The sequence below is a fragment of the Hyaena hyaena genome, unplaced genomic scaffold (assembly GCF_003009895.1).
Source record: "Hyaena hyaena isolate Hyena2069 unplaced genomic scaffold, ASM300989v1 scaffold_150, whole genome shotgun sequence".
Lineage (NCBI taxonomy): Eukaryota > Metazoa > Chordata > Mammalia > Carnivora > Hyaenidae > Hyaena > Hyaena hyaena.
The window spans coordinates 1586272-1609486 of NW_024080782.1; the positions used below are offsets into that span (position 1 = coordinate 1586272).

General features: G+C 40.3%; 1 protein-coding gene across 2 annotated transcripts; it reads left to right on the forward strand.

Annotated features, from left to right (window-relative positions):
• On the forward strand, window positions 1-22461 carry SLC39A6 (solute carrier family 39 member 6). Of its 2 annotated transcripts, XM_039238885.1 has the most exons (11): window positions 1-670; window positions 1579-1699; window positions 2721-3455; window positions 4879-5062; window positions 6471-6640; window positions 8409-8627; window positions 13952-14057; window positions 16980-17357; window positions 18552-18632; window positions 19908-20098; window positions 21262-22461. In XM_039238885.1, the coding sequence occupies exons 3-11, from the start codon at window positions 2730-2732 to the stop codon at window positions 21412-21414; spliced, it is 2208 nt and encodes a 735-aa protein (XP_039094816.1). In that variant the 5' UTR covers window positions 1-670; window positions 1579-1699; window positions 2721-2729; the 3' UTR covers window positions 21415-22461. The 2 variants fall into 2 exon arrangements, with proteins under 2 accessions (XP_039094816.1, XP_039094815.1); XM_039238884.1 differs by lacking the exon at window positions 1579-1699.
• The last annotated feature ends 754 nt before the right edge of the window (window positions 22462-23215 follow it).

A 23215-nucleotide genomic window follows, 5' to 3' on the forward strand; every position in this document is an offset into this window, starting at 1 on the left:
TACTGGACCGTGGCCCGGCGCACAAGCCTGTGTCGCAGGACGAAGACCCGTGTGGAGTAGCTCAGGACCCTCCACAAAGACCCGGGGCTCGTGTGCCACGGGAGCGCCAGGAACGTCCCACTGCCCCTCACGGCCAGGCTCCCAGCAGCGAACGGAGGCTGGCTGGGGAACCCGAAGACCGAGTCTCGGACCTCAGGGCGGCGTAGGGCCGGGAAGGGGCTGGACGTAAGGGACCCCAGCTGGTGCAGGCTCCCACAGCCCGCTCCCTCCGCGTCTTCGCATCACCCGCCCCTGCGACCCCCGCGGCGCGGGCGAACAGGCGGACTCGCGGATCCGCCTGCCAGGGACGGGGTTCCGGGCCGCACTGCGCATGCCCTGCAGTCATGGCTGGCGGAGGCGGTGGTTCGCGGCGGCGCGCTGCGCGCGGCGGTAATTAGTAATTGTCCTGCTCCAGGGAGGCGAGGCGCGTGGGGCGCGGCTTCCCCGTGGCTGCGCGGCGGTACCCCGGCCCGGCCCGAGGGGCAGCCGGGCAGATGAGACCGCCGCTTCTCCGCGCCCTGTAGAGGTTTCCGAGAGAGAAGCACGGACCGGTTCCGAGCCCTCCGGACTGCCCGCGGGAAACTGAACCGGCGCGCGGGGCCGGGCCGTGGGACGGCGAGGCCGCGGAGAGGTGAGTCCTGCAGGTCCGGGAGGGGACAGCGGAGAAGGGAACCTCGCGGTCCGTGGAGAACGGACTTCCCAGTTTCGGGTGCATAGATGGGTTTCGGAGTCTAGCGGAGGACTTTTCGGAGGAAACGGTCTGTCCTGTTCATCTCATATTCGAGGAAGGCACTGTCGTGCTTAAAAATACAAAAGCCTTTGGAAGCAGTTTTGTGCCCCTTTTCCCCCTTTTCTCCACTCGCCCCCTTTTCCAGGCCATTGTCTTCAGGCTTTCTTTTTTTCTTCCACACACGCCGACTTGCAGGGAAGAATTGGCGGCCGGTCCGTGACCGCCGTAAGTAAGCATCCTCCCTGGAGAAAGGCATGGGGCTGCCCTCTGAGCCACCGGTCTGTGCTTGTCCCTACCCACTCTGCTCCTTGACTTTGTCTCCTGCGAATGATTTCTTAATCTTGGTGCTTTGCATATTAACTGAATTCCCGAAAGTTAAGGCCGCGAAGATTCTTCTTTGAGGAGTCTAGCCTTACACACTTCCATTTTCCAGTGCTGCCAGTTTGATAAGCAGCCGTGTGCAACAAACGACGGTTGTGGAGCGCTTCCACATACATTCGTTCTTGTGATTTCAGTCATTTGTCAAGTGTGTATTATTACCAGCTTTTCCTGGCGCAGGAAATCGCTGAAAGTGGTAAAGCTAAGTTACCCCGTCCTTGCTCTCTACCTCTAGAACCGACTCCCCCCCCTTCTTTGGCTGAAGGCAGATGAACTTGCTCACAATCACCATCTATCATTGGTGCAGGACATCTGCTGGATCCTAAGATACCAGTCCATCTGCTTATCTCGACTATACCTTCCCTTGTTTAACTGAGTTCTGCTTTTCAAGGCTCAACCTGATTTTTCATAAAATGCGATTTCTTTTTAAGATTTTTTTTTTAGGATTTTAATTTCTGCACGCAATGTGGGACTCAAACCTACAACCCTGAAATCAAGAGCCACCGAGCCAGCCAGGTGACCCAAGGCTCGACTTGATTCTTTTCCTTGGAGGTTAGGCCTTTCATTCCAAATACTATTGTGTGAATGAGTGATATAATCCATGATAAAATTTTTACTGTTTTATAGGAACGTAACAATTTTTTATGAAATTTAATTTACTTAGAGGTGTCATTTTGCAGTCATTCAAGAGAATGAGATCATTATGTACCAAGACCGAAAGGTGCCATTTGTTGAGTGGGAAAAAGGATCCCATTTGTGTCATTAAAGGACACATCTACTTGTTTATGCATAGAAAATATCCAAGAGAGATACAAGAAACTGGCAAAATGGGTTACCTTTGAGGAGTGGGATTGGGAGAGAGAAGCCTTAAATTGATTTGTTTACAGTTAAGAAAAGTTACTGATGTGAATTATTCTGAGATTGCCATTTCTTTTTTTTTTTTTTCCCCTGATGTTAAAAGATCGTTCTATGGGGACGCTTGGGTGGCTCAGTTGGTTAAGCGTCCGACTTCGGCTCAGGTCATGATCTCCTAGTTCGTGGGTTCAAACCCTGCGTTGGGCTCTGCTGACAGCCAGCTCAGAGCCTGGAGCCTGCTTTGGAGTCTGTGTCTCCTTCTCTCTCAGACCCTCCCCTTCTCACTCTGTCTGTCTCTCTCTCAGAATTTAATAAAACATTTTTAAAAAGATTGTTTTATGAAATAATGATGGTAGAGATAATTGGGTTTTGTTTCATTTTGAATCATTGTTCTTACATAATAAATTGTCGGTATGGCTACAACCACATGAATCTCTCCAGTTTCCGCAATACTTGTTGCTTTCTCAGTGCTAATTATGGTCCCTTAGCACTCAATTGTTCTCCACTTATTTCGTGTGTTTTCGCAATGCAAGGGCACGGCCTGGAATTCTTTATGTATTTCCTTTATATATACATATATATCATGGTATGTAGCGTTACACTGATCATACAAAATGATACTTTGTAAACCTTGATTATTCAATATCAATTTTCAGCATGAAAGTTCTTAATTCAAATTAACAGTGAAAGCAAAAAAATTTGTTTCTGTTTTCTTTAGGAAGGTGCAATGGCGAGGAATTTATCTGTAATCTTGATTCTGACCTTCACCCTGTCAGTCACAAATCCCCTCCATGAACTAGAACCAGCAACTGCTTTCCCTCAGACCACTGAGAAAATTATTACAAATTGGGAATCTGGCATTAACATTGACTTGGCAGTCACCACACGGCGACATCATCTACAGCAGCTTTTCCATCGCTATGGAGAAAATAATTCCTTGTCAGTTGAAGGGTTCAGAAAATTGCTTCAGAATATAGGCATAGATAAGATTAAAAAAATCCATATACACCATGACCACGACCATCACTCTGACCATGATCACCATTCTCACCATAATCATGCTGCTTCCAGTAAAAATAATCGGAAAGCTCTTTGCCCAGATCATGAGCCTGAGATTTCCGGTAAAGATCCTAGAAACAGCCAGGGAAAAGGATCTCACCGATCAGAACATGCTAATGGTAGAAGGAGTGCTTCAAACAAAGATGGCTTTACGGCTAGTGAAGTGACCTCCACTGTGTATAACGCTGTCTCTGAGGGAACTCACTCTCTAGAGACAGTAGACACTCCAAAACCCGGAAAACTTTTCCCCAAGGATGTGAGCAGTTCCACCCCACCCAGTATCACAGAAAAAGGCCGGAGGAGCCAGCTGGCCAGTAGGAAAGCAAATGAATCTGTGAGTGAGCCCAGAAAAGGCTTTATGTATTCCAGAAACACAAATGAAAATACTCAGGAGGTAAGATGAGTGCTTTACCTTATGCCTGTTTGTTTGTCCCATAGTTGCTATTCTATCTTTAGTTGTAAGGGTTGTAAAGTAAAAATAAAATGATGAATTATTGAAAAGGGAACATCTACTTTGTTATCCAGCCACTTGGTCCAAAAGGCCTGATCTCTACTGTGTTATAAACATTCCTGATACAAAATTTGGGGGATAGTTTTTTGGTAACAATGGTGCTGGGAGCTAAAACTATTTTCTAATAGAATTGAAAATGGCTGTGGAAAGCAGTTATTTTTGGAATAGGTCTTTAAAGGTGGATTTTGTTTATAAAAAGTAAAAAATAGTTCTAAAAAGCAACAGTTAGAAGCCATGTTTTAGGGAAAGGTGTGTTTGAAGGCACAAAAGAAAGCAAGAAGAATAGCGTTACATTCTTGAAATAGGGATCTCTATGGCTTGTGAAGTCTTAGCTACCCAGAGTCTGGGCAGTGAGGTTCTGAATTCATGTGTTTTTCCTAGACTAGACTTCCAGACTACAGTTTTCCTTGGCTGAGAGAGGTCAAGAACAAAGAATTAGTTGGTACCCATTAATGAGCAAAACTCAAAGAGTACTTCATTCAAATCATCATATGACTGTACCAATTCCAGAATAATCTTAATGGTCATTCCCATAGCAACACCGGTAATAAAGTTTGTTCCGAGTAGTATTGGCCAAGGAACTGTAGGAATTTCAAGTAACTTTACAGAAGATGAGAAACAGGTGCTACTGCCAATTTTGTGTGTTTGTGAGAAGGGGAGTTTAGATTACCTAGAGGGGATTCTCTTCAAACTAAGCTTGTCATCTAATTAAGTTGTTGAAACAGCTGCCTGCTGGTACAGGTTTGTTTTATTAACCAGCCTTGCCTTCCACAAGAGTAATTTACCTAATTTAATATCCTCTTGTTGTAGAGCTTTTGCCAAGCAGATAGACAGAACTGAGCTAAGTTTTGCAAGTATAGTCATTGCTGGAAGAGTGACATGTCTTGGGCTTGTTTAGGCCAAGTAGGGTAGCGTTAGGACTAAAACAACATATTTCTCAATCTCTAATGAACTCCATCTCAAAAATTAAAGCTCATTTCCTTAAAAGGTTTATACAATGAGTTAACAGGCTTATGAATGTCTATTTATCCTGAAGGTTATTCCACTCAGGGCTTTCTAGATGATTTAACTGCTTCTCCCAAACAAGTAGGCAGAGGAGGCAGGACCCCACCATTGTCATACAGTATCTCCAAGGAGCTTGAGGCAAGTTCCAAAGTACTGGAAACAACAGTTGATGCTAATGGGTTGACTTAAAAAAATAAAGGAGTAGCTTCAGTGTGGAAAGGGTGTTGTATCATCAGAGGATTTTTTTGGATTGTCTAATGGGAATGCTTTCTGGTGACTTTCACTGCTTTGTTTCCTGCAGTGTTTCAACGCGTCCAAGTTGCTCACGTCTCATGGCATGGGCATCCAGGTTCTGCTGAATGCGACAGAGTTCAACTATCTCTGCCCAGCCATCATCAATCAAATTGACGCTAGGTCGTGTCTAATTCATACAACGAGTGAAAAGAAAGCTGAAATCCCTCCAAAGACCTATTCTTTACAAATAGGTAGGGTAGCCTTTCTTATGTAAAGATAATTTCAAGTAGGTATATTTCTGTTGTCCTTTTCCCTGTGTTTACATAAACCCATTCATTTTTCAGTCTTACCTTAATTGTTCTCTGCCCCAGTGGTTAGCCTGGCCTTAAAAACAAAAACTTACTGTAAGTGAGGTCATCCCACAGGGCCATCCAAAATTTGGGCTTTTTATATGTTATCACACTGTTATCAGAAAGTCAGAGTTAATATCTGCTGTTTAGGAGCCTTATGGTATGTTCTTATTAATAAATTAGTAGGGGCGCCTGGGTGGCTCTGTTGGTTAAGCATCCGACTTCGGCCTAGGTCGTGATCTCACAGTTTGTGGGTTCAAGCCCCATATTTGGGCTCCGTGCTGACAGCTCAGAGCCTAGAGCCTGCTTCAGATTCTGTGTCTCCCTCTCTTCCTGACCCTTCCCCATTTGCACTCTGTCTCTCTTGCTCAAAAGTAAATAAACGTTAAAAAAATAAAAATAAATTAGTAAACTAGAATAAGCTCTACTGTAGACCTGCATTGCTCAGAAAGTATGGTGAAAAAATAATTGCTTTGTTCATTGAAGAAATTATTGAATCCCCAGTTTCCTCCTCTTTCTTTGTTTCTCTTTCTTTCTTTCTTTAACTCTTCTCCCTTTTATGATTTAGCTATATGGGAGTCCAAAAGCTCAGTTCCCAAATGATGTAGAAATCATCATTGGTAACAGTGTTTTCCCCTCCTTTCACCCACATCTGAAGAACTTTCCACTAGACTTATGCTCTTTACCAGGAGGGTTCAGTCAGATTGTTGATTTGAGCCAGCAGCAGGTTTCTTGGTTATTGCACTATTACCACAGCCCTCTTCCACTGAGTTTGTATTTCTTTAGCTTAAGAAATGCAACTTGGGGGTGCAGGGGGGTGGCACCTGGGTAGCTCAGTCAGTTGAGTGTCTGCCTTCAGCCATGATCTCATGGTTCATGAGTTTGACCCCCCATACCAGACTCTCTGCTGTCAGTGCAGAGCCTGCTTTGGATCCTCTGTCTGCCTCTGTCTCTGTCCCTGCCTCTCTCTCTCAAAAATAAATAAATGAACTTAAAAAAAAAAAAAAAAAGAAATGCAGCCTGGGGGCACCTGGTGGCTTAGTTGGTTAAGCATCCAACTCAATTTTGGTTTATGTCATGATCTCACAGTTTGTCGTATCTATCCCCACATCACAATGGGCTCTGCACTGACAGCATGGAGCCTAATTGGAAATCTCTCTCTCCCTCTCCCCTCCCCTCCTCCCCTTTCCCCTCCCCCCAACCCCCCCGTCCCCACGTGTGCTTGGGCACTCTCTCAAAATAAATAACTTAAAAAACTCTTAATGTTTAACAATAGCATAATTTCCCTTTGCTGTGTTTTATTTGGCAGCCTGGGTTGGTGGCTTTATAGCCATTTCCATCATCAGTTTCCTCTCCTTGCTGGGAGTTATCTTAGTGCCTCTCATGAATCGGGTATTTTTCAAGTTTCTCCTGAGTTTCCTTGTGGCACTGGCCGTTGGGACATTGAGTGGTGATGCTTTTTTACACCTCCTTCCACATGTAAGTGCAGTCATTTGTCCTCTTTATTATTCAACATTGAAAAAAATTCATATGTATTTGGTTTGTACTAGAATTCTTTACGTTGTTATACATAAGAGGTTAGAAATTTGGTTTAGAAGAGTTGATTTTATTAATTTTTTTAAATGTGTATTTAGTTTTGAGAGACAGAAAGAAACAGACCATGAGCAGGGGAGGGGCAGAGAGAGGGAGACACAGAATCCAAAGCAGGGTCCAGGCTCTGAGCTGTCAGCACAGAGCCCAACACAGGGCTCGAACCTGCAAGCTGTGAGATGACCTGAGCCAAAGTCGGATGCTTAACCGACTGAGCCACCCAGGTGCCTCTAGAAGAGTTGATTTTAAAATATCTTTGGTGGGGTGACTGGCTGGCTTAGTCCGAAAAGCATGCAACTCTTGATATCAGGGTCATGAGTTCAAGCCCCATTTTGGGTGTAGAAACTACTTAAATAAAACTTTAAAAAAAATTTTTTTTAGGGGTGTCCTGGGTGGCTCAATCGGTTAAGCATCAGAATTAGGCTCAGGTCATGATCTGATGGTTTTTGAGTTCATGTTTGTGAGTTCAAGCCCCACGTCAGGTTCTGTGTCTGGCTCTCTGTGTGCCCCTATGCAACTCATACTCTGTCCCTCTCAAAAATGAATAAACATTATTAAAAAAAAAGTTTAAAAAATATTTTTGACAAAAATTTTTTAAAAATCTGGTAACAAAGCTGCATTTTTGTATTAGATCTGAATATATGTTCATGGTTTGTTTTTTGCTTTTCTCTTAAAGGGACTTTATTAAATAAATTCTAATTTAACTTTTCAGACCCAGTTAATAAGAGGAGACCAATTCTGCCCAGCTTTATTACTATGACAGATTGCAACATGAATTATCTGCTTACATTAGTGTAATTGCCACAGAAATAAAAACTGATTCTCTGTGTGCTCGAGGAACAAATTTTCCTTGAGAGTTAAATTTATGAGATTCACATTCATTGACATAAGTAAATTCTGAAATTGAGTAAAGTTTAATAGTTCCATTAAATATTTAAAATAATTGAATTTCATCCTTTAAGTTTTCCTTAGAGGTTTACAGGTAAGTGGGAGAAAGAACTCATTCCTGGAGTACTGCATGTATTTTGCTGTGATCGGTTCCCCAGCCCGGAAGGCAACTGTCCTGGAATACTGCTGCATCAGGCAGCTGATGCATAGGGGGCCCTGTGACCCAGCCCCCGTCTTGTGTCAGTTGGTGTGCACCACGCTCAGTTCCCCACCATGCCATCGTGGTAATTCCTACTGCGCTCGGCTGCAGACTGCTGAGGCCGTGCACGTGGGTCTCAGATCTCTGCCAGGGCCCATGACACACACGGGGCTTCTTGTAAGCACAGCGATGAGCCTAGTGTGGGGTTTTTCAATTTGGAGTGTAGACAGTAAACACTGTCTGTCTATTAAATCTGGAAGTTCCCTGCTGTTTGTGGCCCTGGTAACTTGTCAGACATTGAAAATACCCATTACCTATATGAGAGTTGTTAAGGAAGAGTTCTGTCTTCACACTAAACAAATGCACTCTGTTAAGTGCTTTAGTACACGATACATTAAGCTCTAAATTGCTAGCTGACTGTGGGTCATTTTGATATATTAAACTTCCCTCTGAGCTCTGAAGTATCCCATCCCTAGCCTAATTGTAAATATTTTCATATTTGACCTTATTAGCCAGTTTTTCTGACATGTATGAAACTGACGAATTTATAAAATACTGTCTTTCCTTTAGTCTCATGCAAGTCACCACCATAGTCACAGCCATGAAGAATCAGCAATGGACATGAAGAGAGGACCACTCTTCAGTCATCTGTCATCTCAAAACATAGAAGAAAGTACCTATTTTGATTCCACATGGAAGGGTCTGACAGCTCTGGGTGGCTTGTATTTCATGTTTCTTGTTGAACATGTACTCACATTGATCAAGCAGTTTAAAGATAAGAAGAAAAAGGTAAGAAAAAGTACTGTGTACTTACTCTACATCAGACATTTATTTCAGTAGTACTCTAACTAGACTGTTTGCTGAGCTTGCCCAGGGGGTATGATCTTCATTCGAGAGGGGTTCAGTACCCTAAGATAATTTTTGTTCCCAGAGGCATTCATATTATTAATAACCCTGGAGTTCTCTATTTTCAGTGTTCCCTTCCAACTCAGGAGAGGGTAATAAAGGCAAAGAATGAACCTCTGTACAAATGACCAAACAAAGCACAAGCAGGGCCTTAAAGGTCAGAAGCGTCATGATTATGGCCTTGATAGTGGAGATGGTTTCACGGTATATACACTGAAATTCATTGATTTATATACAGTTTTCATATTTCATATTTAAATATGTACAGTTTTCATTGTCAGTCATACCTGTCAGTAAAGGTTTGTTTTTTAAAGAAGCATTGTGGATACACTGTTGGTATTTATTGGTAATTAGGACTAACTGCTGGGATTAAATTTACTCACCCAGTAGCTAAATATTCTGTTGTGTTTAAGAGGATTTGTAACTTTCATAGTCTTGTCCTTTGCAAATTGCCACCAGAAAATAGTATGAAGCCAAACAGTAGGCTCCTTACCTCTGGTAAAAACAGCCCCCATGAGTCACCTCTGGTTCTCTGCCACCTCTTGTCTGATGTGACCAGGCAAGCCAGTCAAAAAGACTGTCTTAACGGGAACTCTTAAAAATGACATGTACGCATCTTAGATGTTTTAATTTAATTTAAAACATTCATATTCTGGTCATGTGATGTTGACCAAGATTTTCTTTGAGTTGAAGTTCTGTATGATCATTGTTTTTCTATAGCCATGCAACTTCATCCACAATCTCCAATTTCAGTTTCTCCAGTTGAGCAAGAGGTTATACATTTGTAAAGCTCTTTGAGAGTAGAGTCTAGGTTTTGTAAGTTTTTAAAATTTTATGCAGTTGTTGCTTTATATAACTTGATAGTCTTTTTTGTTTTTTTAGCAACTTTTGAATCTTTCAAAAGCATTCAACTTAAGTTTTCATAGACATACCTACTCTCACCATCATTTCACAATTTGAGCTGTGTGTAATTAAATTGTGCAATTACAATAACAAGCATAACTGGCATGAAGAGCTTTGAAAACGGACATAGCTGATCTCACTGAACACTGAGTTCCCTGTGGGAAACAAGTGCACATATGAACAGGAGCATGCCTCCTTCATCCTGTGAATATTTGACCCAATAGATAAGACAGCCACTAAATTCTCAAGTTACAAATTTTGAACCTTCTCCTTGCTGGACCTAAATTTAGTGGAAAGAAGGGAAATAAGAATAACTTGTTCATTCTTAATGCAGGAGTCATCTTCCATGTTCCTACCATGCCAGGCGCTTCCCTGTGACTAATTTGAGGATACATCCTACTTGTTTACATTCTCTGGAATTCTTTCCTTAAAAAAACAAATGTTTTTGTTTTCAGTTTTCTTTTGATGGGGGTGGGATTTGGAGGTCTATTTGTATTGTTGTCTCTCTAGTTCAAATGCCATCATTTATTTAACATTCTACTTTCAGTTTAGTTTTCAAATTTTGCCTAAAGATACCTTTTCTTTAATCTGGTACTCTTTAATGGGAGACTCTTAAGAAGTAGGTTCTCTCATTTAATAGAGAACAATTATCTTCAAACTCTAAGTTATAACTCAGTGAGTTGTGAAATCAGTCTTCTGTCATCACCAATGTTTTAAAATTATTTGTATGTTTCCTCATCTTAGAGAGAGAGAAAATACAAGTAGGGAGTGTCAGAGAGGAGAGAGAGAATCCCAAGCAGGCTCTGCACCATGAGAGCAGAGCCGGATGTGGGGCTCAAACCCACAAACCATAAGATTATAACCTGAGCCAAGATCAAGAGTTGGACACTTAGCTGAGTCACCTAGGTGCCCCATGACCAACGTTTTTAAATGCAGCAATAATCTTATGATATATTATGTCTTTTACTATGTATATATTACATTGGCTTATAGTCAAAAAAGTTTGGTGATACCTTTTCTAAGATCGTTTCCACTGGAATATAAGCTCTTAAGAGCCAGGACCTCTGCCATGTCTCCAATGCCTAGAACAGTATCTGGCACATAATAAGTAGTTAACAAATATTTGTTGAATGTATAAGAAACATTAAATGGCAAATAAGCATAATTTCTAGACAGATTTCCCGTAAGAGTTTTGCAAATGTTACATGTTCTCTATTTTTTTAGAATGTATCAAGTTTATCTTTTGTCAAGGGCATCCAAATCTTAACGTTACTTGTTTACCAGCTTTAAATTATATTTGTTTTCTAAAAAAATAAAAACAAAAACTTCATTATATGGTGAGTGTTGAGAGCTTCTTCAACCTCATAATAGGACATTTTATCTAGCATTTTCCTTAAGACATCAATTCTGTACTCTGGGTGATTCCACATATCATACATACCATGTATGTCAATCTGAAATCTCTATATGCAAACTAGGGTTACATCTCATACTTGTCTTTATAATAAGTTCGGCCTCAAAACCTTTTTTCTACCAGTGAAGGTTATTGCTCACGCTAGGAACCTGAAAGTCATCTATAACATCTCTCTTATTCTCATATCCAGGCTAGTTTTATTAAATAGATCCAGAGTCTTTTCAGTTTCTATCCCTCTTCTATGCTGTCATTCTAGACTAAGCCATGCTTACCTTCTACCTAGGTGTCAGCAGTCACTTCCTAACTGGCCTGTCTACATTATTTTGTTTTCTTCTCCCAGTCCAGAGCAGAAGACGCAAATTGATTTGTTTAAATGGAAATCTGGTGAATTTGTACACCACCACTTAAAATCCTTCCAGTGACTTTTTGATACTTTCACACACAGTCCACACTTTTAACTTGATTTCCATTGTCTACGTCTCTTTCTGCCACCCAGCCTACTCTTTAGCCCCATCTCTGACCTACAAAGCCCCAACCACCTTGCAGTGCTTTCATTTCTGGGGTGGGGTTGGCGCCTTCCTGTTTTAGGGCCCTCCCACCTGCTGTTTTCTCTGCCTGGAATGCATCCACCTCTGCAGCTCCACAACCACCCCACCCCCCACAAACTCCTGCTTATCTTTAGGTCTTGGTATAAGTATCACTTTCTCAAGGAAACCTGGCACTTAGTTGAGTTTTGTTACACACTCTCATAGCACTATGTGTTTTTCCTTTGTAAAACATATGGAAAATAGCAATGGAAGAATTGTTTATTCATTGTATCTGTACAGCCTCCCCCCCCCCGTGGGTGATAAACTCCATGAAAACGGAGACCATGTATATCTTGTTTTATGCTGTATTGCCAGCACTTAGCATAGGGAACATTATAGGTCCAAATACTTACAGAAGGAAAGAATTGGTTAAACTGTAGGTTCTAGGGTGAGTCATTGCCCAATAAGAAAGCATTAACTGAAGTAATATAAAATATCCTAACTTCATTTCTTGTCACAAATATTGAAGTACTCTCTCTGTTTAAGGCTTTAAGCTAGGAATAAATATGAAGATATGTCTGTGAGGACTCCTGGGTAACTAAGTCGAAGCATCTGACTTTTGATTTCGGCTCAGGTCATGATCTCAGTTGTTCATGAGACTGAACCCCGTGTCCACCTCTGTGCTGACAGGGCAGAGCCTGCTTGGATTCTCTCTCTCTCTCTCTCTCAAAATAAATAATCATTTAAAAAAAAAAAGATGAGGGGTGTCTGGGTGGCTCAGTTGGTTAAGCGTCCGACTTCAGCTCATGACACATCAGGCTCTGTGCTGAAAGCTCGGAGCCTGGAGCCTCAGATTCTGTGTCTTCCCCTCTCCCCATCTCAAAAATAAAAAATACATTAAAAAAAAAAAAAAAGATGTGTCTGTGTGCTTGCCTTTAAAAATGTATACTCTAAGAATGTACAGCTGTTTGATATTCTGCCATTTTAGAAATCTGAGGTCCAGTAGTGATTAAGTCATATTCAAAAGTACTGCACATAAGAAATCTATTATTTGTGTGACAGTTTTCATCATTTTGAATATTCTACATAAGTAAATCATACACAGGCACCATTGTTCAAATCGTGACCTTTATGCTTGAGCTCAGAGGTGAGGATATTATCTCAAGCGTGGTACTGAGGTGGTTAAAAAAAACATAGTGATTGGGGTGCCTGGGTGGCTTAGTCGGTTAAGCGTCCGACTTTCACTTAGGTCATGATCTCACGGTTCATGGGTTCGAGCCCCGCATCGGACTCTGTGCTGACGGCCAGCTCAGAGCCTGGAGCCTGTTTCAGTCTGTGACTCCCTCTCTCTCTGACCCTCCCCTGCTCACGCTGTCTCTCTCTCTGTCTCCTAGAAATAAATAAAACATTTAAAAAAAAAAAAGAATTTAAATTAAAAAAAAAAAAACAGTGATAAGTATAAGACTAACCAATAGAGATTTGCTTAAAAAAAGAAAGCTTATGGGGCGCCTGGGTGGCTTAGTCGGTTAAGCATCCAACTTTAGCTTAGGTCATGATCTTGCGGTTCGTGGTTTCGAGCCCTGCATCGGGCTCTGTGCTGACTGCCAGCTCAGAGCCTGGAGCTTGTTTCAAAGTCTGTGACTCCCTCTCTCTCTGACCCTTCCCTGCTCATGCTGTCTCTCTCTCTCTCTCTCCTAGAAATAAATAAAAAAAAAAAAAATGAAAAAAAAATTTTTAAAGAAAAAAAAAGAGAGCTTGTTAATGGTGTTTTATTACAGCAAAGTATATTAGTTTTAATAGCAAACAATAAGTGTCACAGTATAGTTTTGGTTTGTAAAAAGTATGGGAAGTATGGGGTTTCAGTGTCCAAAAGAGGAATGGAGAGAGTACCAAGCAGTTGGTTAGCAGATCGCTAAATGCTGGAGAAAATGTCTCTAGTTGTTTCTAAATTGATAACCTGAGGCAGAGTTCAATTTTAACGTGTGTATGAATCATCTGGACATCTAGTTAAAATCGCTGTGCTGATTCATTAGGTCTTGGGTGTGGCCCAAGATTGTTCATTTCTAACAGATTCCCAGAGCACGCTTAAAGTAGATGACCTGGGGGACATTGAGAAAAAGGACTATGTGATTTTCCAACATTTCATATTATTGGAGCCTTGATGCTCCACCTTTCTGAGAAGTTATTATGTCTAAAACACACTACTAGTTGCTGTATAAGTTAACTATAGCCCCTGCCTGCTTTTGGGTGACTTTCATACCAATAAAGTTCTTTTTCTGAACCTTTCGCGTAACTGTTTGTTTACAGTTGTACACATAAGCAAGTCAACTGTTTTAAAGTATTGCTTTCCCTTGCCATTTTAGAATCAGAAAAAACCTGAAAATGATGATGATGTGGAGATTAAGAAACAGCTGTCCAAGTATGAATCTCAACTTTCAACGAATGAGGAGAAAGTAGATGCAGATGATCGTAAGTCTTAACAAATCTGAGGGCTGGAGGTGGTAGATTGCTCCATGATTTGCAGGCAGCTTGGACTATCTGGACGAAAGGGGACTATGTTCCTTTTTAAATGTTTTCTTTTTTACTTTTGAAATACCTTCTACCTTTTCTTTTTAATTGTAAGTTTATATTATATTTATTTTTACAGAGGTAAATTCAGACATACAGAGAAGTTTCAAGAATAAATACAAAGAATTTCTGTATCTCTTTCATATATTCCCCAGTTATTTTACCTACATTTATCATTCTATTTCTGAGCACATATACACACATTTTTTGCTAAACCATTTGAAAGTGAGTTACAGATGAGATGCCTGTTTATCCCCAAATGCTCAGTATCTGTTTTTTAAGAAAAAAGGATGTTGTCTTATATAACCACAGTTCAGTTACTGAAATCAGGAAATTAATGCTGATACTATGCCATTATCTAGTCTCTGTAGATATCACTTGGGTTTTTCCAGTTGTCTTAATGATTCCTTTATGCTCTCCCTACACCAAAAGAAAAAATTGGTCCAGAGTATAATCCAGAATCAAACATTGCATCTAGTTGCACCCCACTTGGGGTTTCTCTCTCTCTCTCTTTTTTTTTTTTTATGATTAGATTGATTATTTTGAGCAGAAATCCCACAATGTGATATTGTATCCTTTTCAGTGATGTGATATGCCACCTAATATGCTCCACTGTAAAGTTACTATTTTTCCTAACTTGACTGTTAGCTTGGCATTTCTTGTTGGAAAGATTGAGTTAAGAGTAAGTTTTTAAGCCAGACTCCTTGCTGTGACCTTCATGGTCTGACCTTGCTGTCAGCTCTCATTGTTCATTGTGTCCAGTTTCACTGGCCGCCTTTTCATTCTGTGAGCACACTAGGTTTATCTCAGAGCCTTGCATCCACTGTTTCTGCTTGGAAGCCTCCTTTCAGATCTTCACACAAATTCCTGCTCCTATCATTTGGGGTCAGAGGCCTTCCTTCAAAAGTCTCCCAGTCACTGTCCTTCACATTTTTTGTCCTTCATGTTTTTGTCCTTCACTTTTCTGGGTTTTTTGCATGCTTTCTAGTGCCTTAAATGACCTTATTTATACATGTGTTTTCCTTATCAAATATGGCTGTCACCCCACAAGAACAGAACTTCCTTGAAGTTAGGGACTTTGTCATACTCCATCCCCAGTGCCCAGCAGAGTACCTGGCCAGGGTAGGTGCTCACTACATAGCTGCCAACTGACAAGGGAGAGAAAACTACCTTTTTGCTACTGTCTGCTTGTGAGGTTTCCTGCCCACCCTTTGTTTTTTCACATGGTTTTTTTCTCTAAAGAGTAACTGAAATGTTCTTGCTCTTTTTCTTAAGTCGCTTCTCTCTTCAACCTTTTAATGGAGTCCAGTGAAATATATAACATTGAGCGGAAATAGCTGCCCTACAATTGGACCACGATGTCAGGAATGTTCCCAAGAAAAGTGTTTATCAGTGGACAGGACAAAGGGAAAAAAACAAAACTTTATTGTTGCAATTTACTTCTCTTTGCACAAGTAGATAGTAAATGGTCCTTGGTGATCATTGTATTTCGAATCGAGTACTTGTTTTTCCTTGAACTTTGCCCTCAAAACAGAAGAAATTGGATGATAGGATTAAAAGTATGTGGTGCTTTTATAAACAGGAAAACAGTCATCTTTCAAAAATGTAAGAAGGCAGATATTGCACTGTATGGTAACTAACTGGAATTTAAATGAAAGCTTGAAAAAGAAAAAACCAATGTAAGGAGGCAGAAGAAATCAAGGGAGACTCTGGGCAGTTGTTATTGAAGGCTGAAGTTTAAAATTCATTCTTAATCTATGTGTCAATTTAATTTCTTAAAATTCATTGACATCTGTTATTGTCTATCTTGCTTTCTTAATTTACATCCAAGTTAGTTAGCATATAATACAATTCTATGTTTTGCTTCCCTTCCCTTATGTTCATCTGTTTTGTGCCTTAAATTCCACATCTGAGTGAAGTCATACAGTATTTGTCTTTTTCTGAATGGCTAATTTCACTTAGCATAATACCCTCCAGTTCCATCCACATAGTTGCAAATGGCAACTATGAAAAGATTTCATTCTTTTTGATTGCCAAGAAATATTCCATATATTTTATAATATGTGTATACGCGCGCGCGCACACACACACACACACCGCATCTTTATCCATTCATCTGTCAATGGATATTTGGGCTCTTTCCATACTTTGGGTCTTGTTGATAGTGCCGCTATAAACATTGGGGTGCATGTGCCCCCTTTGAAACAGCTGCCTGTATCCCTTGGATAAATACCTAGTAGTGCAATTGCTGGGTCATAAGGTAGTTCCACTTTTAATTTTTTGAGGAACCTGGCTATTCCAGTTTGCATTCCCACTAGCAGTACAAAAGGGTTCCTCTTTCTCTGCATCCTCACCAACATCTGTCATTGCCCGAGTTGTTAATGTTAGCCATTCTGACTGGTGTGAGGTGGTATCTCATTGTGGTCCCTGATGATGAGTGATGTTGAGCATCTTTTCATGTGTCAGCCATCTGTATATCTTTTTTCGAAAAGTATCTATTCATGTCTTTTGCCCATTTCTTCACTGGATTATTTGCTTTTTGGGTGTTGAGTTTGGTAAGTTCTTAGTCTTTTATCCATTTTGAGGGTTTTTTTTGTGTATGATGTAAGAAAGTGGTGCAGGTTCATTCTTCTGCATGTCGCTATAAAGCCTGTTGATGTTTTTCATCAACAGCACTCTGTGTAGTACTTGCCATGCTCTAAGATCTTTTTTGACTTTGTCAGTGGGACTGTTTGAAATGTGTTGAATGAAACAGTGTTAATGAAACAGCACATTAGCAAAGCTTTCTGACTCTGTCCCAATGTCCTTTGTGTTTGTACCTAGGGCCTGAAGGCTATTTACGAGCAGACTCACAGGAGCCCTCCCACTTTGATTCTCAACAACCAGCAATCTTGGAAGAAGAAGAGGTCATGATAGCTCATGCTCATCCTCAAGAAGTCTATAATGAATACGTACCCCGAGGGTGCAAGAATAAATGCCACTCACATTTCCATGATACGCTTGGCCAGTCAGACGATCTCATTCACCACCATCATGACTACCATCATATTCTCCACCACCACCACCACCAAAACCACCACCCCCACAGCCACAGTCAGCGTTACTCTCGGGAGGAGCTGAAAGATGCCGGCATCGCCACATTGGCCTGGATGGTGATAATGGGCGACGGCCTGCACAATTTCAGCGACGGCCTCGCAATTGGTACGCATCTGTACATTTACTTGTTACTGGTTGACTCTGGAAACATCACATTAAATACCAGTCCAATTTTAACAAAGAATAGGTTGATTTTGATACTGCTGTCAACTTCTAAGATTATCAAAATGTTATTTCTTCTGTAGCTACTTTGACAATGAAGTTCCAATAAATGTTCAGTAAGGTTAAGTGCTACAGACTGCCTAGCCCATTACCTAACTTATAACTATCAAAAGTTATTTTAATTTGCAGTCTTAAGATCAAGGTCTAACGTGTACAGAGCATGTGTTTTTGTTTTTGTTTTACATTTAAGTTCCCTTATCTATACAATAAACCGTATTAAGGGAAGAGAATCTTCATCATCTTTTATACCAAAATCATCATGGCATATCATAAATTCAGTTACCAATCTTTATCCAAAAAACTAGAGTTTTTGCTATTAAATTGTTATGTCACAATTAGAGATACTAGAATACTTACGAATTTTAGTAACTTGATGCTGGAAGGAGTGATGGAAACAAGTACGCGTTAGGCATCTGGGGCCTGGCAGGGCAAACGGCATGCCCCAGGAAGCAGTGTGTTTCTGTAGCAAGGCAGAGATGAGCCCTGGCCTTTGCCCCCTGGAAGCCTGGTGCTCTTCCTCCTATATGTCCTGTGCACGCAGCAAAGAAGGACGTGCAGGTGCTCAGTCACACTTTATAAGCAGTCAGTTACATGTAGTGTTAGCTTTTAAAATGGTGGGAGCTCCTTGTGTTAGATTGTCCTTGGTAGACAAAAAAGGATGAATGTAAACAAGTCTAATTCCATAGTGAATTCTTCTGAGGCCAGTGAAACATATCTGTACTCTTGACTGCTGTGTTTTCTTTCAAACCTTTTAAATCAGTTTATTTCTTACATAAATATTTTATGTGGTTGCAGTTACTTCTTAGGTCTGTGAGAAGATCCTGTAATCACTGTGAGGCATAGTAGAACTTTCCCTTCTCTAGCGTACCTGCTTATGTTCCCCTGGGAAACTTAAACCTAATTGAATGTAGTCTAACATTACTTGTAAAGGAGACATGGAGTGCAGCTGAGAAAGTTCTGTTTATTCACAACCAGAATATAGTTCAGATCTTTTACCTCATTTTGTAAGCTGGTAATTAAAAAAAAAAAAAAAAAACACAAAATAATGTAGCCAAACTTTCTCTGATTTTTACCCAGGGGCTGCTTTTACTGAAGGTTTATCGAGTGGCTTAAGCACATCTGTTGCTGTGTTTTGTCACGAGTTGCCTCATGAATTAGGTAAGAGAACCACATCAATGGCATTTTCCAGCAGGGTAAAGCATCCTCGTGTCGCTAGCTTTTGCTGTTGAGCGTTTCGGCAAGCTTCCTTCTAACTTTGATGCCTTCTTAGAAGTCCGCTGACCTGGCTAGCTTTCTCCTCTTACTGAGTACTAGTTTGTTTCCAGCCAAAACTCTGGCCCTACAAGTATAATTACACACTTGTCCATTTGGGGTTGCCGGAGAGAAACCTGGGCCTCCTCTCATGTCCCCTTTCCCTACCAGCATACTGGTGACATCAGTGATCATTATCTTCATACCTACAATATGAATAAGACCACAGGAATCAAAAGAGTCATCTTCTGTTCACAGAGATAAGTTGCCAAAGAGACTCATTGGAGCTGAAGAAAAAGGAAGTTGATGACTTTTGTTTTGAATATTTTTCTATTCTGTCACCAGGACTTAAAACCTTCCCACAGTTGTTCTGGATCCCGGTTCATGTGCTTGTTGTTCTTTTTATAGACACGTATTTGCACACACCTGTGATGCCATTTTCACTTTTGTTCCTTGGCATGCGTTCTGCCATTCACAAGGCCTCCCATCTGCCTACTCAGTGCTTGTAATCCTCAGCATCTGGTTTATGTTCCACATTCTAGATCCTTCATGCTTTTTGAAGCCTCTCTCAGCTATTCCTATCTTAATTTGTTTTTTTCTCCTTTTATAATGAGAACATTAGACACTTTAGCTCTTAATTATAAGTTGCCTTTATCATATGCTCATCATTTCATGTGTGTTGTCCACCCTCCTCTTCTTGGTGGCCAGTTACAAGCTTATTGAAGACAGTGCAAGACCACAGATAGTAGGCTCATGGTATTTATCATTCATCAACGAAGTGAAAGCCATAACAAAAACAGGAAAAAATAATTTAGGGGGCCTGGGTGGCTCAGTCGGTTAAGCATCCAACTCTTAATTTCAGCTCAGGTCACGATCTCATAGTTTGTGAGTTTGAGCCCAGCATTGGGCTCTGTGCCGACAGTGTGGAGCCTGCTTGGGATTCTCTCTCTTTCCCTCTCTGCTTGCTCACTCACTCTCTCTCGCTCTCTAAATAAATATTCATTTATAGAGCTGTTAGGATGATTTATACTAACACTGTTACCCCTGGGTAATTCTTCAGTTTGCTGCTTTTTCTTTTCCCCTCAAAAAAAATTAGAGAATTTCATAAATTGGGAAGTTTCTTGGGTTTGTGTCTTAAAAGTCACTTTTCATTACTTAGTCCCTTTTTGTTTTCTATTAAAGGTGACTTTGCTGTTTTACTCAAGGCTGGCATGACTGTTAAGCAGGCTGTTCTTTATAATGCTTTGTCAGCCATGCTGGCGTATCTTGGAATGGCAACGGGAATCTTCATTGGTCATTATGCCGAAAATGTTTCTATGTGGATATTTGCACTTACTGCTGGCTTATTCATGTATGTGGCTCTGGTTGATATGGTAAGTTTTTAAGAAGTTTAATGACAGTGTTGATGAATGATAAAATAGAGAAAGTGTTCAGTGAAACTTCATTTTTATAAAGGCTTTAGATCAGGGGGTGTCTGGGTGGCTCAGTCAGTAGAGCATGTGACTCGATCTCAGAGTTGTGAGTTCAAGCCTCACATTGGGCATAGAGCTTACTTTTAAAATAAATAAATAAATAAAATTAATAGAAATGCTTTAGATTAAATGCAGTAGTGGTAAGGGAGTCTATATTTTAGTAAGGTAACATAGAAAATGCAGGCTTTTTAGAGTTTATCTTTTCGGATTGTTGCTCATAAACACATACATCCTGCCTAATATGTATGAGAATACACAGAAATATCTACCCCTTTCTGATGTGTCTTCTTGAAAGTAGAATCTCAGTAATCAGGTATTGAACCATGCATAGATTTGTAGGAAACCCAGCCTGTGCCACTTTTTGTTGGCATATACCTCAGAATGCTCATGAGTTCCTTATTAATGGACAAAGGAGTTACCTTTTTTTTTTTTGTCACCAAAATCCACATAACAATCCCAATTAATCTGATTGCTGAACTTTTAGATAATGTAAAATTCCCAGATCTCTGAACTTAGGTAAGCTACATGTCATGTACAGTTTAGCTACACACAGTAACTGAGGCAGAGTAATCAGTATAGTTCTTCATTTTAATAGTGGAGCAAACTGGACTGATACAGATTGTGGCTTGTTGAGCTTACTGTGAATAATCATTATTAATTAAACTGCTGGGAGGGGCGCCTGAGTGGCTCAGTTGGTAAAGCATCTGACTCCTTGATTTCAGGTCAAATCATGATCTCATGGTTCATGGGATCAAGCCCTACATTGGGTTCTGTGTGATAGTGCGAGGCTTGCTTGGTATTCTCTCTCTCCCTCTCTCTCCCTTCCCTGCTCACGTACGCACGCAGTCTCTCTCTCAAATAAACTTTGAAAAAGATAAACTGCTGAGAAATGCTATGTGGCATTGTTAGCTAGAGTCAACACATCCTGTTTTAAGGAGTTTCAGGAGTCAACTCAGTATATATCCAGCTATATCTACAGCTAATATTACTGCCCTATAAGTCATATAAAAACAACTCTGTGGTTCTGAAAACTTAAACGTTGCTCTTTTTTTCCCCCCTTTAAGGTACCTGAGATGCTGCATAATGATGCTAGTGACCATGGATGTAGCCGCTGGGGATATTTCTTTTTACAGAATGCTGGGATACTTTTGGGTTTTGGAATTATGTTGCTTATTTCCATATTTGAACATAAAATTGTGTTTCGTATAAATTTCTAATTAGGGCATAAATGCTAGAGTAGCTTAAAAAATATTGCTGTCTAGTTTGAATAGGTCATAGGGAGATGAGAGTTCATATGCTGTGATATGCAGACTTTATGGTTAGTGGATTTTGTGATTTTTTTTAATTGACTATTTCCATTTGTTGTGCTTATAAGGTCAACTTTGGTGGTAACATAAAGGTACGTTTTAATATTTAAGTTATTCTATTTTGGGAATATGAGCTATATGTGCAATTTACCAGTTTTACCAGTTTATTGTATAAACAAGAGATTTGGCATGATGTATTCTATATATTTCAGGAGAAATGTCTTGAATCCTTTTTCTAGAACTAATTTAACACAGTAAGCCCCGTGCTAAGGGTTAGGCCTCTGAAGAACTGGTGTTGAGAGCAAGGACACACCCAAAGCCTAAGATACCAATAAAGCTTGTACTGAATTTAAGCTAAGGAATAAAGAGAAGAATATAAAAATAAGGAAGGCATGGATTTCTTACCCATAAAAGTCATAAAACTGGTTATAAAAGAGAAGGAAATTTTTGAATTAAAAAAAGCAGTATTAGAATAAAGTACACATTCATAAACATTTTTGTCAGACTAAAATAAACCACAGTGAGCACTTTTTACTAATTTAGTTGTACATTTAACTTTGTATAATAGAGAAGTCTAAGTATATTTAATGAACTCATGCATATATAGCTTAACCAAGAAATTGGAATCTTAAAATATTTGTAGGAGATATGCCGGATGAGTATGAGGAAGTTCATGTGTGGCCAGAAAACTTGGCCATCGACTGTTCTGGTTATCTGGTTTGCCAAATGTCAGCATATTAGAACTTGGAGATTGGGAAGGACATGAAAACCATTCTGAGTATAATTTGACTGCGTGGATTCAGAAAGTACTTTGGTATCTTTCAGTGCTTCAGTGTTGTCATTTTGAGCAATTATCATGTTTATATGTAGTACTTTAGACCTACTAGGGCTGTCTGTGGCATTCTCTAGATGTTGCTTTTCTACAAAATAAATTCCCCATGTCAGCTTGGTATCAGAGATCTGATTTTCTTTTCTTTTACCATCGTAAGCATTTGTAAGTATACAGTTCATTAGTTTTCAGTATATTCACACTGTTATGCAGAGGGTCTCCAGAGCTTTTTCATCTTGCAGAAGTGGATCTCTGTACCCATTAGGTAACAGCTCCTCATTTCCTCCTCCCACAGCCCCTGGTAACCACCATCCTACTTTCATCTCTATGAATTTTAGAGGTCTGATTTTAAGTACAATCTGAATTATACTATACCTATCAACTCATTTATATTATTAGGTGGCCTTAATCAGTTTGAAATTCTTTTCTACAAAGACACTTCAAAAAATAATGATCCACAGTCTGTTCCAAGCTGCCCTTAGTTTTTCTTTTATAACAACCAGAGCCTTAAGCTTGAGAAGAAGCGTTGATACCCTACATTCTAGAGAATCAGAAGAAAACTGGACAAGACCCTATGACCTACTGAGAGTCCATTGGACCATCATTTCTATTCCCCAAACCAAGTGTAAGGGATGGATATGGGTGACCAGAGAATGATCTGGATTGAAGGTGCCTCCAAGGATGACATGAGGCATCTCCTCTTGCTCAGTGAATTCTTCAGAATTCTGTCCACAGACCTACCTTACTGCTACTGCTAAATCAGTGCAAGATGTGGACGTTCTGGAAAAGCTGGAAATGTTCCTCAAGTTTGGACAACACAGACTTTTGATAGATTCTGAAGGTGGAAGGTGTGCAGGACCAGCCACAAAACAATGAACTGGA